This window comes from Chrysemys picta, chromosome 6, assembly GCF_011386835.1.
Source record: "Chrysemys picta bellii isolate R12L10 chromosome 6, ASM1138683v2, whole genome shotgun sequence".
NCBI lineage: Eukaryota > Metazoa > Chordata > Testudines > Emydidae > Chrysemys > Chrysemys picta.
Genome location: NC_088796.1, coordinates 27,319,686 through 27,335,655, shown reverse-complemented (window position 1 = coordinate 27,335,655; position 15,970 = coordinate 27,319,686). Strand labels below are relative to the sequence as shown.

The 15,970-nt window shown below is 40.0% G+C and overlaps 1 protein-coding gene across 5 annotated transcripts in view; it reads left to right on the top strand.

The window, feature by feature from the left end:
- The window catches only part of RICTOR (RPTOR independent companion of MTOR complex 2), a 176,302-nt gene that overhangs the window by 80,958 nt on the left and 79,374 nt on the right, over positions 1–15,970 (top strand). For all 5 annotated transcript variants that reach the window (XR_010588772.1, XM_065550014.1, XM_065550015.1 and 2 more), the window contains 4 exons: positions 3,366–3,492; positions 5,410–5,579; positions 6,498–6,565; positions 13,108–13,175. Coding sequence is in view for 4 of the 5 variants with exons in the window: in XM_065550014.1 (XP_065406086.1) it covers positions 3,366–3,492; positions 5,410–5,579; positions 6,498–6,565; positions 13,108–13,175 (433 nt within the window). In the remaining variant the exon portion in view is untranslated. The remainder of the gene's footprint in view (positions 1–3,365; positions 3,493–5,409; positions 5,580–6,497; positions 6,566–13,107; positions 13,176–15,970) is intronic.

The following is a 15,970-nucleotide window of genomic DNA, read 5'->3' as shown; positions in this document are numbered from 1 at the left end:
AGGAAGGTGCATGACACATGCATTTTCAGTAACAGTGGCCTGTACGGAAAGCTCCAAGCAGGAACTTTCTTTCCAGATCAGAAGATTCCAGTGGGGAATGTTGAAATGACCATACTAATCCTGGGAGACCCAGCATATCCCTTACTCCTATGGCTCATGAACCTTATATGGAAAACCTGAAGAGCAACAAGGAGTGCTTCAAGCTGAGTAGGTGCAGAATGACTGTAGAATGTGTCTTTGGCAGATCAAAAGTACGCTGATGCTATCTTCATGGCAGGTTAGACACAAATGACCAACATATTCCTGTGGTCATAGCAGCCTGCTGTGCACTCCATAATATTTGTGAGGCTAAGGGTAAAAAGTCCCCCCCCCCCGGTTGGGGCGTGAAGGTGGATTGCCTGGCTGCTGAATTTGAGCAGCCAGATACCAGGGCTATTGGAGGTGCACAACGGGGGCGCTATTCGAATCAGGGAGGTTTTGAGACAACATTTTGACAATGAGCATCAGTAATATGTTTTTCTATAAAGCACTCTGCCATGCTTTGTTAACTTGCCGCCTTGCATAAAAATTGTGATGATTCCTGATGGGGATCTGTAGTCAACAAATGATTAGATTGCCACTATATATTACTACCAGCAGTAACAACCAATCTGTCTCCTACAGATAGTGATCTTTCAGAGAGTTTGTTTTTATTAAATACCAATTAACAACACCAACGAGACTTGGTGGGAGGGGAGATAAGAGTGTAGGGCAGTGTAGGCTCTCATAGCTGTGTGTCCAGCTATCATTTCGGAAGCTGTACGAAAGGGTGGAGTGAATGGGGTACCAAGATGTTCCAGGAAGTTGCAAAGGATGTGTGGGAGGAGTTTGGAGAGTGCATGGAAAGCAGTTCTGTATCAGCTGCAGGGAGGGACTAGCGTGCATGTGTTCTGTCCGGAGAATGATTAGGGACTCCAGCATCTGTGTTTGCTTCTGCATCACTTTTATCATCTGCTCCTGGCCTTTTAAAATGCACTTCTCATTGTCCTTTCTGTTCTGCTTTTCTATTTTAAATTTTTCCTTCGGGGACTCTCTCCTCTCTCTGCAGTCTTTTTTTCAGCCTCTAAGGGTTGGTGTGCCTCTCAGAACATGTCCTCCTTGCTCTGCCTTGGTCACTTCATTATCTAGTGGAGGTGGTGTGTAAGCGTTCCCCTGAAGGCCATATCTGCAGAAGCACAGGAAACAATACCCAGAAGCATGATTGTTCGTTAACTCACAGCATTGAATCATTAAAAAAAAAAAAAAAAAAAAAAAAGGTATTTTACTATAAACGTATGAATTGCTTTTCCCCTGTCCCTTGGCAAGCACACATCTCGGCACACACCCCAAAGATGGTGAGTTCTGCCTGGGGGGAGGGGGGTTGGGTGCTCAAGATGGGGCAAAGGGTCTAGGTTTTTTTTAAGGGGATCACTGCAGGAGAGTAGTGCCAATATTGTAAATTTTGTCACCATTTTACACAGCAGGGGTCATTGAAGCCAATATCTCACTCCTGAGGGTAAACAAGGATGCAAGGGTGCATCTCCCGCATGTGTGCGGCTTCAGACCCAGTTCCTATGCTGCTTACCTTTGTGCCGCATTGGTCCCTGCACAAGTGATTGCCGATTGGTGCGGGGAAAGTGGAGGAAGGAACCTTTGGCAGAGGATTGGCAAGTACCTGTAGGAAAGTTTCCTAGAAATCTCTCTCTAGGATTCCCATGAAATCTTGCTGCTGTACTGCTTAGCTGCGGAAGGAAGTGTGGAGCACACTCAAACACAGCTAGTCTTGTACATTTTTATCCCTTCACCCACTTCTTGAATATACAGAGCAAAGGACAGCTCTACCTCATATAACCGAGGAGTATCAACTCAAAAAGATCACTTACCAGGGCTCTCCTGTCCTGCATCATGCACACCAGAGACAGACTGCTGGGCCTGGCCAGACCCCTCTGGTGTGGAAAAGAGGTCCTGACTTGCTGCATCACTGGACAACCCTGACGTGTGCTCCACATTGTCCTCCAACTCAGCCTCCTTGTCCATGACTTCGTTCTCAGGGTGAGTCCACTGCCCGCTGCCTCCAGCCCCGTTTGAAGTATCCCCAGGGCTCATGGAGGTGGGGTCACCACCAAGGATGGCGTCCAGCTCCTGATAGAAGCATCAGGTATTCGGCACAGCACTGGAGCAACGGTTGTCTCCCTTGTATGCCTGCCTCAGCTCCTTTGTCTTCACACGGCACTGATGCATGTCCCATTCATAGTCCGTATCTAACAAGCCATCAGACCATCGGTATCAAAGTTCCTATGGCTAGAGCAGAGCTGGGACTGCGCAGCCTGTTCTCCCCACAGTGCCAGCATATCCAGCAACTCGGGTGTGCTCAAAGCAGCAGAGCATTTGCTGCATGGAGCCACCATGGTCAGCTGAGAAAATGTGATGTGAGCTATTCACACCCAGCAAACAGGAAGTGGAATTTCAGTAATTCCTGTGCCTTTTAAAGGGGGAGGGATGGATGCCTGTGTACCTGGTGCAGGTCAGCGGAATTTGAACCACTGACCAAAGCGGTCAGGATGGGCATTGTGAGACACCTCCTGGAGGCTATTTAGAGCGATATAATCAAGCGTCGTGTCTACACTAACACTTAGTCAATATAACTTTGCCACAAAAAGCTCTACGCCTCTCGTCGAGGTGATTTTATTTTGTTGGCAAAGCAGAAGCATTTTGTCAGTTGGAGTATTGCAGTTTATACACCTCCACTGTTTTGTCAAAGAAACCTGACTTTTGTCGACAAAACTGTAGAGTAGACAAGGCCTAAGATGTTGCAGTACATATCCCTCTCTCTCTGTCAGTAAAATTTAGCAGAGGCTCCTGCAAAAGTTCTGAGTAGGCTAGTAATCGCTCTTTCCCTTGCTGCTTTACCATTTGGAGCAATCTCCCCTTCCATTCTTTTAATGCCCATGTGCAGAAACTAAAATACAAACAGGGAGGAATAAGACAGAAAAGCAAAATGGTCAGCCAAGAAGCTCAAGAGCAGAAGGCAGGGCCGCCCAGAGGGGGTGGGCACGTGGGGCAATTTGCCCCGGGCCCTGCAGGGGCCCCCTCGAGAGTTTTTCGGGGCCCCTGGAGTGGGGTCCTTCACTCGCTCCAGGGGCCCCTGGAGTGGGGTCCTTCACTCGCTCCAAGGGCCCCTGAATCCCCTGGCAGAAGGCAGTAGTTTTGAGGATTTGTGATATAAGCAGGTAATATAAGGGGCTATATGTTTGGCTACATCATATTATAAACAGGATTCTGGGTGTGGGTGTGCATGTGGCAACCTGGAAATTGCTCATCCTTTTTTGGTTTTTGTTCTTTTTCAGATGATCACTGTGAATGCTTCCTTGTTCCCTAGCTCTATTACTAATTCGTTGATAGCAGTTGGAAATGATGGCCTTCAGGAGAGAGACAGAATGGTTCGAGCTTGTATTGCCATTATCTGTGAACTAGGTGAGAATGTTGAAACAATTAACAAATTCAACACCAAGCATCAACTCATCGAATCTTTAAAGGATCCTTTCTTTTGTAGGCTTTTTCCCCAAGTAATTGAATATATTATAGTAGGTAATTTGTAAAGCAGATAATCCTATTTAAGTGTGGTCTTTTTTTGTGAAAATGTCACAAATATAGCGAATATTTTTAGTTGTCAAAAAAGTCAGTCAATTTAAAATCGTCAGGTTAAAAAAAACCCTCCAAAAAAAAGAAATTGGCAGTTTTATCCTTGCCATGACCTCTTTGCCATTTTTTGTGGTTTTTACAATTAACCTTTGCTATTAAAAATAAAAAAAGTTCCCCCCATCTCAGCTGCTGTGTAAAAGACCCACACAAACTGGCAATAATAATTGAAACTGAAAATTACTAGGCACTGTCAAATGTGCAAATGAAGCTGCAAAATGTTTTCTCAAGTACTTTTCAGTTCTAGTAATGGTGACTATTACGTCTAATAATAATAGGTGGCAGTATTTTCAGAGAAAAGTGCAAGTATTTAAGTTGGCCATGTCTTTTTAATGTGTTAATCCCCACATTTATTACTCAAGTTAATATGCATTCCAATCAGATATTAAACTGTAATATTTAATTTGCATGAAACGTTTTAAAATTGGTAATAATATTAGAAATCTGCTGACAACAAAAAGTAAGTCTGTTTTCATAAAGATCATTTAGACCAAAGGCAAACTGATTTTCAGTGGCACTCACACTGCCTGGGTCCTGACCACCAGTCCGGGGGGCTCTGCATTTTAATTTAATTTTAAATGAAGCTTCTTAAACATTTTAAAAATCTTATTTATTTTACATACAACAATAGTTTAGTTATATATTATAGACTTCTAGAAAGAGACCGTGTAAAAACATTAAAATTATTACTGGCACGCGAAACCTTAAATTAGAGTGAATAAATGAAGACTTGGCACACCACTTCTGAAAGTTTGCTGACCCCTGATTTAGACAATGCGACCTATGTTGCATCCACCATGCTTTCTAGAATTAGTGTAGAACAGTTTCATTGAGATCATTACATGCTAACATCAACTGATGGGAAATAAGTGTAACTGTTGTTTTCAAGATTTAAATTTTAGATTTAAAAAAGTAGAAACTGTACTGTTTTTTTGCCACATATACAACATTTATTCTGCAATGCAAATCCATTCTATTGCAAAAATACTATACCTGTAGTGAAATGTCCATGTACTCTTGTGCGTGTGCTCAGAAGCAAGCATATTCATCTTTGTCAAGAAGCATAGTGTAGTGACTGACTCTTGCCAATATTTATGTTGATGAAATATTATTGCAAAATGTTAGCAGCTGATTTGGGGGAGGGGGTATCATCAACATAACTTGACTTAGTTAAAAGCTTTTTATGACCACTACCATCTGATAGCATTCACAGGAAAAAAGTTTATAAACAACTCTTTGATAATTTAATCTCAAATTTAATGGGTTGTACTTCTGATTTCTTGCTGCAAATTTATAAATAATGCAACTACATATTCCAGTATTAGCCATAGTTAGCAAGATTCAACGAGGCTTTGGCGGTTTATATGGATAAGAATATCCAGGGTTTAAATAGTTAATTCTAACAAAGAGTATTGGAAGGGAGCTAAAACGTTTTGCTTCAGATTTAATCCAGTCTCTAACTACTATTAGGGATTAGGATGAAACCTTCATGGGCAACTGATAACCCCACAACTGCCTACTGTAGGGTTTCTTGCACTTTCCTCTGAAGCATCTGTGGGGTGGTCACCGTTGGGGACAAGGTACTGGACTAGATGGATCAAGGTTCTGATCCAGTATGGCAGTTACTATATTGGAGGCAATTTTTTCCTTTAGTTTGAGTTGTTAAATTGACATGTTTTTCTCCTATTTTAGCACTTCAGAATCCAGAGGTGGTAGCTCTTCGGGGTGGACTAAGTACCATCTTGAAAAACGTGATTGATTGTCAATTAAGCCGAATAAATGAGGCTCTCATAACTACAGTTTTGCACCTCCTTAATCATCCAAAGACTCGACAATATGTGCGAGCAGATGTTGAATTAGAGGTAGTAATTTCATTTTCTTTTCCAGTCTTAAATATGTTATTAAATTATATTATTTATTTTGAAATCCTGAAGAGTGAGTAACTTGTCACATGCAAGATGCAATACCATTTCAAAATAGGAAGAAAATGGAAGTGGACCACAGTAGCTGGTGTAATTTATTGTATAGTAACTGAGGGCTTCACTTTGAGAATGAGCTTGTCTCAAACCTGTAATCAGTTGTTCCAGCTTCTAGGAAAAAAGCTGTTTGCTCTGTTTATGAGAGAAATTAATACGGTTTTGGATTTACTTTACCACTTCAAAATATGTGCTAGTGCACATTACTATATGAGCCTTCTGGTTTTGCTTCTATGGACAAGAAGAGGAATATATTTAGCTGTACAAGAATAAATTGATAAATCAGATGCTGATTTGTGTCATGAATGTTAATAGAATTGAGCATCATTGAGTTTTGAAATGAGAATTAGGCAGATACTTTGTGCTCATGGATATAGCTGTTTGTTTATTCTGGCTTGACTAATGTGTCCTTTTTGTGAACACAGTGTAGAATTTACCGCAACTCTCACTAGTAACTGAAAGCGGTCTCTGACAAGTGGGGAAACAGTGCCATGTAGGCTAATAATTTCTTCCTGAAAGTGGGGAGGGGTAAAAGCTTGTTTTGGTTATTTTGCTACTAATTAGTGACACGAATAATTAAATCGTAGTATTTTACTTTTCACTTCAAATTTTATTCTGTACTCTACTATAAAAGTCCATTTTTAAGTGAAACATATTATTTTAAAAACTTTAAATGGGTAATTAAAAGCATAAAATGCATAAATTGAACATAAATTGAAGACATGAGAGGTGGGGGTGGAGAAGGAACAAAGATCTTTAATTTGTCAAGAGAATACGCTTATTTGTGTGTTTCTATCTTTTTAGCGAATTTTAGCTCCATACACAGACTTTCACTACAGGCACAATCCGGACACAGCAGAAGGGCAGCTGAAGTAAGTACTAGTAGTATTTCTTGTCACAGGTTGTGGTAAAGTTGCAGTATTATAACTGAACATTTTTTTCCAGTCTAAGAGATTTAAATATACTATAATTCACAAAAGAAAAAGTATAAAGATCTGTAATTAGTAATTGTTTTATGCTAACCTAGGTAAAATTAAAAGTGTGAACTGTAGCTTGTTGAGTTATGTCGAATTTAAACACCAAAAGCTAAATGGGCTATAAATGTAGTTCTCTTTAAATTATCAAAGGCATGAATTAGAAATGGAGTTATAAACCTTGTGGTGTGAAGTAGAGAGTTTTGGTGTCAAGGAACATTGGACCCCTTTCATGTCATTTCAGTAGTAGGTGAACCAGCCTTCAGGGTGAGAGTCTAGTTAGATTAGTCCAGGAGGGTATTATACTAACAACAAAAGTGAAGGGGCTAAACATAGTGCTAATGCTCAAGCATATAACCCTTAATGAAGGGACAAAAAGAGAAAAAAATTGCTTTTATATCAATGCTAGAAGCCTGAGAAATAAACAAAAGTTATTAAGTGCTCATTCATCAGCAGAAACTGGCATTACTGAAACCTGGTAAAAATCACATGAATAGAATGTTAAAATTTCTGCATACACTCTCAGTTTAGGAAGGATGGAGTTTGCAGAAATGACATTCTAAACCAGGTAATGGTATCTTTGATGTAAAGTAATTGATAGCTCAGAAGCACAGGACCTGGAATGTCCTTAGATCATTTTCTAAGCAATAAAGCAAAGAGGGGGGTATTAGTAGAGGTCTATTGTAGACCATCACATCAGACTAGAAAACGGGAGAAATAGTTCCATAAGCTTCTGTCTATAATATATAAACAGAGGAAAAACTTCATTATACTGTAGGATTTCGGCCTGGAGGACATATGCTCAAGGTCTCATTCTGCCAGTAGTAAGCCATCTTTGGAGTTTATGGCCTCTCTATGCACAACACTCTGAAATATGGGGTACTTCCTTGTCCCTGATGCAGGGAGACAGACCAATAGATTTGCCTGCATACAGAGGCTAGGCCCATACCATACTAAAGTTCTTCAGAGTTTTCTGCCTCCATTCCTGGGCAGGGAGCAGTATTGGGCCAGAAGTGTAATAAGAAACTTATAGGCAAGATCTGATTTTCCCTTCTAAATTATAGATATTTTCTAACCAAGTATTATACTTTAGGTAATTTAGTATTCAATGTCTTTTTGACATAAAACAATTGATTGCTCAACTAAAAACTAGTGGTTGCCTATGTGCCAGTAATCACAATCTGAGTACATTCGTTAGGTGGAAACAGAATACAATCCCATAATGTAACATATTTGGCACTTTAAAATGTCAGGTTTCAGAGTAGCAGCCGTGTTAGTTTGTATCCGCAAAAAGAACAGGAATACTTGTGGCACCTTAGAGACTAACAAATTTATTAGAGCATAAGCATTCGTGGGCTACAACCCACTTCTTCAGATGTATATGTCTCTAAGGTGCCACAAGTACTCCTGTCTTTTTTTTAAATGTCAATTTCCCAAAGCTGAAAAATTACAGCAAAATTGATTTGAAAGAAAAAAATGAATTGGGAATTGTTTAATAATGTTTGCTAGATAACTGACTACAGAATTGTACCGGTTTAGTTAAGAAGGCTATTTAGAATTTAAAAAAACCCTTATTAGGTAGGATGTTTTGAGGGTTGTTGGAAGTGAAAATAGTGACAAAAATGCAGTATATAAACATAGAAAAAAGTTGCCAGCAATAAATTACGAAATGCAGACAATTGAAAACTGAAGCTTAAGTAATGAGTGAACCTATATAGCTGGTAGAATTAAAGAAAATTAGAATTTTAAAATTTTATTAAATTCAGGAAAAGAATAAATCCTAGTAATGACATAGGTTCATTTTTACATGGAGAAGGTAGAATTTTCAGTTATGATACTGAAAAAGCAAGAGTCAATAAATATTTCTGACTGTATTTGGAAAGAAGTTGGATGATGAATTCATATACACCTCTACCCCGATATAACGCGGCCCAATATAACATGAATTTGGATATAATGCAGTAAAGCAGCGCTTTGGGGGGGCGGGGCTGCGCACTCCAGAGGATCAAAGCAAGTTCGATATAACGCGGTTTCACCTATAACGCAATAAGATATTTTTGGCTCCCGAGGACAGCGTTCTATCGGTGTAAAGGTGTATTATTAATAAAGTCATAGTTTGTATTGAGCAGTAAGTTGTTAAATAACACCAATTCAAGTAAAACACTGTTAAATCTGCAAGACCATTTAACTTGCACCCTAGAGTTTAAAAAAAAAAAAATTGTCCAAGGAGTTCTCTGAACCATGGATGTTGAGGTTTTATTTTTTAAATAATTCTCAGAGAACTGAGGAAGTTCAAAGAACTGAGGAGGGAAAAAAACTAATGTTGTGCTCATATTTCAAAAATGTAAACTGGTTAACCTGGGCAACTATTGGCCTGTTAGCGTGACATTAATCCAGAGCAGAATAATGGAATTACTGATATGGGATGCAATCAGTAAAGAATTAAGAGATTGAAGCATAACTAATACCAGTCAACATGTTTTTTTGGAAATAGATCTTGTCAAACTTGATATTGTTTTGTGGTGAGATTACAGGTTTGGTTGATAGAAGCTGACAATATATTTATTTATTTATTTATTTATAACATTTGAACCAGTACTGAACAATATTCTGATTACAAAATTAATGCTATATAAAATCAATATAACACATATTAGCGGAAATAAAAACTGGCTAATATGCAGATCTCAAAGTAATTATTAATGGGGAATCATAATCAAATGTGCGTGTTTCTGGTGTGGTCCCATAAGGCTCTGTTCTTGGCTCATGGAAGAAAATGTAAAATTGCTGGTAAAATGTGCATATGACACAGACTGGGTAAGTAATGAGAACAGGTAATTTGGTAAAATGGGCTCATTAAAACAACATGCCTTTAAATGTCTAATGCAGAGACATACATCTAGGAACAAAATATAGAGTTCACGTTTATTTAAAGGATTGTGAACTGCATCCTAGAAAGCAAAGTCTCTGAAAAGGACGTAGAGGTCATGATGCATAAGTAACTGAATATACGTTGTCAGTACAATTATGTGGCTAAGAAGGCTAATGAAATCCTTGGCTGTGCAAACACAGAAATATCACATAGCAATATAATATGGAACTAGCATCACTTTGTATACCGCATATGTGAGGCTATTATTGGAATCCTAAGTGCAGTTCTGGTGTCCATAGTTAAGATGTTGGAAAAATTGGAAAGAGTTAAAAAAGAGCTACAAATCATTTGGAGTATGGAAAACCTGCCTTACAGTAAGAGACAAGCTAAAGAGATTGAGCTTATGAGAGAAGTTGGAAGTAACTTCCTCATGGTCTAGAAATAATTGTATGGGCAGAGTATAACTGAGAGTAAAGGGGTCTTTAAAATAATATAGTCAAATCAAGTTCCCGTGGCTGGATGTTGAAGCTAGACACGTTCAAATTAGAAACAAAGTGCACATTTTTACCAGTGAGCTTCATTACTCACTGTATCATTTTACCAGGGCTGTCATAGAGTCTCCTCACTTAATTTTTAAAAATCAGAATTGGATGGTTTTCTGATAGATCCTCTAGCTCAGTCAGATATTGTAGGCTTGATGCAGGAATTACTGTGTAAAATTATGTGATATGCATTATGTAGGTCAGACTATAGACCCCTCGTGGCCTTAAAAATCTATGGGTATGATTGTGTGTTATACTGCCAGAAAGTTAGAGGGGGGACAGCCCATGGTAGATGGGATGTTAGTAGCTTTATGATGCCTTTTGTGCCTTCCTGATTCTGGGCTGTTCTGGAGGTTGGAGTGGCCCTAGCATAATTTTAGTCAGTGCTGCCCAAAATATTCACAGTGCTGTGCACTAAGGGTGGGATCCACAAAAGGTACCTTACACCCTGTATGTTGGGCCTCCCGAGAGATTGTGTAGAAGGCTGCTATGGCAACATTACGTAGGCCTAGTCTTCACTTACCGGCTGGTCCGGAGGCACGCAATCGATGTTCTGTGATCGATTTATCGCGTCTGGTTAAGACGCGATAAATCGATCCCGGATCGATCCCGGAAGTGCCCACAATCGGCGCCGGTACTCCAGCTCTCCGAGAGGAGTACGCAGCGTCGACGGGGGGAGACTTCCGGCCGCGTCTGGACCCCGGTAAGTCCGGACTAAGGTACTTCGAATTCAGCTACGTTATTAACGTAGCTGAATTTGCGTACCTTAGTCCGAAGTCCGGACTAAGTGGGGACCAGCCCCGTAGTCTATGTGCTCGGGGAATTCTGTCCCAGACAGCGAAATGTTTTTTATGCTGCTACAGCTGTGTACCAGGGTTGATCTATGGGAAAGAATCCCTTTCTGTGAATTCTGTGAATCCTCATAGTTCTTGGTGTAGTTGACTGGGGAATATTTATAACCTTTACTATTACAATAACTTCTTTTGGCTTGATGTTCAAAAATGTCAAGATGTATCCTTCTGAAAAAGTTACGCCAACTGAAAAAAAAATCTACTATCCAAATGCTTATAAAGTTATGTGACTTCTTTATAAAATTATTGTGGGATTTTATTTAGGTCTATGGTGGTAGTGGTCTAAATCAGAACTTATATCTTCTCAGAAATAAAATTTTCAACAGAAAAGGCCTGAATGTTTGATCTTAGGGGTTGTTACCCATCACAATAGTATCAAAGTTCATTGTTAACCATAGTAAAGAATTTGACAAATAATGATGACACTTCTGTATGAATCACTTTTTCTAAATATTTTTAAAACCTGATTTTTTTTATCCCCTCCACTGTCTTTAAAATTAAAAGAAATCTTGTTTATAATTGGCTTTTTCATTTTTAGATTAGAGAATCATTCCATGGCTAAAAGAACAGGAGTACTTGTGGCACCTTAGACTAACAAATTTATTAGAGCATAGGCTTTCGTGGGCTACTGCCCACTTCTTCGGATGCATAGAAAGCTTATGCTCTAATGAATTTGTTAGTTTCTAAGGTGCCACAAGTACTCCTGTTCTTTTTGCGGATACAGACTAACACGGCTGCTACTCTGATTCCATGGCTAGTAAAGTAACTCATTAGGGAGACTGGGTTCTTTAACTTTGCAAGAAAAAAGTCATGGAATTAAAACTCTGATTCTATAATCTTTATATTATAAATATGGAACCTGATGTGATGGGTTGAATCACAGAAACCCCCTTGGGAGCTGCCACCTAATGTACCAAGACTACCCCTGCTCCTGTTTTCCCTGCCAGCTCAGGACTCCAGCACCCTGGCTTGCTGAGCCAGACACTCCCGTCTGCTCCAACACAGACCCAGGGTCTGAATTCCTTGCTCCAAAGCTGCAGGTTTACCTGAAAACAGCTCACAGAAGTGTGTTTGTCTTTAGCAGTCAGATGTCCAACTCCCAATGGGGTCTAAACCCAAATAAATCCGTTTTACCGTGTATAAAGCTTATATAGAGTAAACTCATAAATTGTTCGCCCTCTATAACACTGATAGAGAGAGATGCACAGTTGTTTGCTCCCCCAGGTATTAATACATACTCTGAGTTAATTAATAAGTAAAAAGTGATTTTATTAAATACAGAAAGTAGGATTCAAGTGGTTCCAAGTAGTAACAGATAGAACAAAGTAAGTTACCAAGCAAAATAAAATAAAATGCGCAAATCTGTCTAATCAAACTAAATACAGATAATCTCACCCTTAGAGATGCTTCAGTAAGTTTTTCCCTCAGACTGGACACCTTCCAGGCCTGGGCACAATTCTTTCTCCTGGTTCAGCTCTTGTTCCAGCTTAGGTGGCAGCTAGGGAATTCTTCATGATGGCTTTTCTCTCCCTCTTCCCCCCCCCCCCCCTTTATATATCTTTTGCATAAGGCGGGAACCCTTTGTCCCTCTGGTTTCCCCCCCCCCCCCCTCCTCGCTGGAAAAGCACCAGGTTAAAGATGGATTCCAGTTCAGGTGACATGATCACATGTCACTGCAAGACTTCATTGCCCACTTGCCAGCACACACACATACAGGAAGACTCACAGGTAAAACACAGCCATCTGCAGACAATTGTCCTGGTTAATGGGAGTCATCAAGATTCCAAACCACCATTAATGGCCCACACTTTGCATAATTACAGTAGGCCCTCAGAGTTATATTTTATATTTTTAGATTTAGATACAAGAGTGGTACATTTATACAAATAGGATGATCACACTCAGTAGATTATAAGCTTTGTAATGATACCTTACAAGAGACCTTTTGCATGAAGCATATTCCAGTTCCATTATATTCACTTATTATCATGTTTTTATAAAACCATATAGACTGCACAACGTCACACCTGAATTTTTTTATCTTGTGTCTCATTCCCCATCAAAAAGCCTCTAACAATTGTACTCTTGTTTAAAGTGGCTAGTAAACAAAGTAGCACTCTAGGTTTAACAGTAATGTAATGGTGGTATATCTGGCATTTGTTGTTTTTATAACAGAGAGGACAGAGAAGCACGCTTCCTAGCTAGCAAAATGGGAATAGTGGCAGCTTTTCGATCATGGGCAGGTAAGTGATTTATTTTTTCCCTCTCTTCCTCCCCCACCCCCTTAATCCACCCTGCCCCCCATTTGTGTGTTGAAAAGAGAGTTTAAAGAGTTAGAGAATGGCTCATTTAAGTACAGAATCTGTTCCTATGAGTCTACTTTGTATGTCTTCATCCGTACCTTGTCTGCAATGATATTAATGTGTTTTGATGTGTCAAATCAGATGGGATTCCACTATGTGGTGTGCTCTGATTGTCATTCCTGATCAAGAGATGCACCTCTTGTTGCCAATTTGGGAATTCCATATCTGATATCTAGTTACTTTAGCAGTGTTTCCTGATACTCAGTGGGTGGGGCTGATGATCACCATAGTCTAAAGTTTTATCTACACTTGAGATCTGCCCTACTCACTACCCAGTGCAAATAATGCCACTGTTTGTCTTCATTAAGAGTTTGCATCAGTATAGCCTCACCAATGACTGGCCACTGATTGCTGTAATTGGGGCAAATCCTTCAAAAACCTTAGGTGATGTCTACATTGGGGCTTTGCCCCAATTACAGCAATCAGTAGCCAGTCATTGGTGAGGCTACACTGGTGCAAACTCTTAATGCAGACAGATGATTGATTAGAAACCTCTAACAAGCCATTTCCATGGTTGCCTCTTGTACAACCTCCCTCACCCATGCACTGGAAGCTAAGCTTAAAAACCTGAAAGGCCCTTCATAAGATTGAAAGAACAGTGGGCTTGGAATATGCCACTTCCCTTGACATTTTCTTTATTATTTGTCCCTTTTTCTGCCCCTTTGTTCCCCCCCCCCCAAATTAATTTAGTTTTTAAGGTGTATTTGTAAAGGATTTTAAAAAAGGGGTTGTGCCATCTTTTGCTGGTTTCATACATAAAGGTGGCTTTAGATGTTTTAAAACAAATAAAAAGCTAACTTTTTCCCTACTTGTGTTTTTTTACCTTTATAAATATCAGGAATGTAGAATTGGGAGGGGTCAGAAGTGCATATTGTGAGCTGTGGTATTGAGGGTGTTTGGATAAAACCTTTCTTCTATCAAAAAAAATTAGTTATTGAAGTCAAGTCTTTGAAGTATTTACAGAAATAAATACATTTAATTTTTAAAGTTTGTCTAAAAATCCCTTCCCTTCTCTCTTGCTTAACTTTCACTTTTAGCTTTTGTGATGTCACCATTTCAGGAGTTTTCTAGTCACCCATAGTCTTCCAGTCTCAAATGGAAAATACCTTTTTAAAACATAACCTTCAGGCTTTTTTGTACATCAAAGAATTGAAAAAGGTCAGAAGTCCACATTTTTGTTCATTGGAGGTTACATTTATGACAGAGCGTGCATATTTTTTGGTAGTCATTGACTTGTCCTGTTGGGCTGTTCCATGCCTAATTCCTCTGTTAGGTTCTTATAATACAGTGATAACTTAAGGGTGCTTCCACTTTCCAATATGATAAACATATCCTTTCATAGTGTATTCTTCTTCAAGTTATGTCCACATAGGTGCTTCACTTCAAATGCCTCTTGAGCCCTTAACTGGAGATTTTCCAATAGCAGTGTCCATTTGGCCTGCTCGTGTATGGCTATATAGGACTGCATGGGTGAATTGCCCTCAAGTTCTTCTCAACTGTCTCAGCCTGAGACTGAGGCCTAGCTTGTCCGCCTTGAGCATGCTTCAGCTAACTGTTTATAGTTTAGTATTAAGTGGTAGTTTGTTAGGTAATTTAGTAGATACATAATGAGAGGATTAACTTTATTTTGCTTCCTCCCTCTGGAGAGCCTTACTCTCCTGGCAGGGCATGCCCAGCTCTCTAGGATTCAAAAGTTGCCTCTGTTGTCAGAAGGTTAGTGACAACCCCTCTAAATGTGTTTGCTGCCTGGGACAGTAACGCATATCCCGGATGTGTAACTTCTGCCTGGCCCTTAAATCTAGAGCAAGGAAGAACCAGGAGACCAGGTTGAGGCTGCTGATGATGAAGCGCTCCCTTTTATCTGCTTCAGAATCAGGTTAGGAGACCCTCCCTGAACATCTGTGTCTAGGCAGATGCAGCGCCCAATTGACTTTGGTGCAGATCTCCCCTAAGAAAGGGAAATAATATATGGAGATATACCTATCTCCTAGAACTGGAAGGGACCCTGAAAGGTCATCAAGTCCAGCCTCCTGCCTTCACTAGCAGGACTAAGTACTGATTTTGCCGCAGATCCCTAAGTGGCCCTCTCAAGGATTGAACTCTCAATCCTGGGTTTAGCAGGCCAATGCTTAAACCACTGAGCTATCCCTCCCCCCGAAGACTCTTGAGACCCCAGTGATGGTTCCCAGAAGAGGAGCTCTGGCTCTCATCATAAGGAGGCTGCTCCCAAAAACCTTGGTCCTCCTGGTAAGTCCATGCTATCAGAAGCCTCGACCTCTTGATTCAGTGCCTTAGAGTCGAAAGACTCCTTCTCCGGTACTAGCAAGTCCCTGAGCTCTAAGGGGAAACAGTGCTCTGACAGAACCGCAGTACCATCTACAAAGTACAAGGAGGGCAAGGACAAGCACTCCTCCAGACTGGTACCATCAAGTACATCTCTGTCATTGATACCTCCCCAATTAGAACCCTCGGTACCATGTAAACCAAAGCATCAGACATCATTGAATCCTATCTGTTACGGTTTAAATTTATGATACTCTCTGCTTCAACTGCCAAGCATGTTACCACATCAGCTCCACTTGGTACCACAGGAATTTAGATACCCAAAAGACTTAACAGTGGCAGATGAACCAGAATCTCCACTGCTCATGGATACTGAATGCCTCTCAGTACTG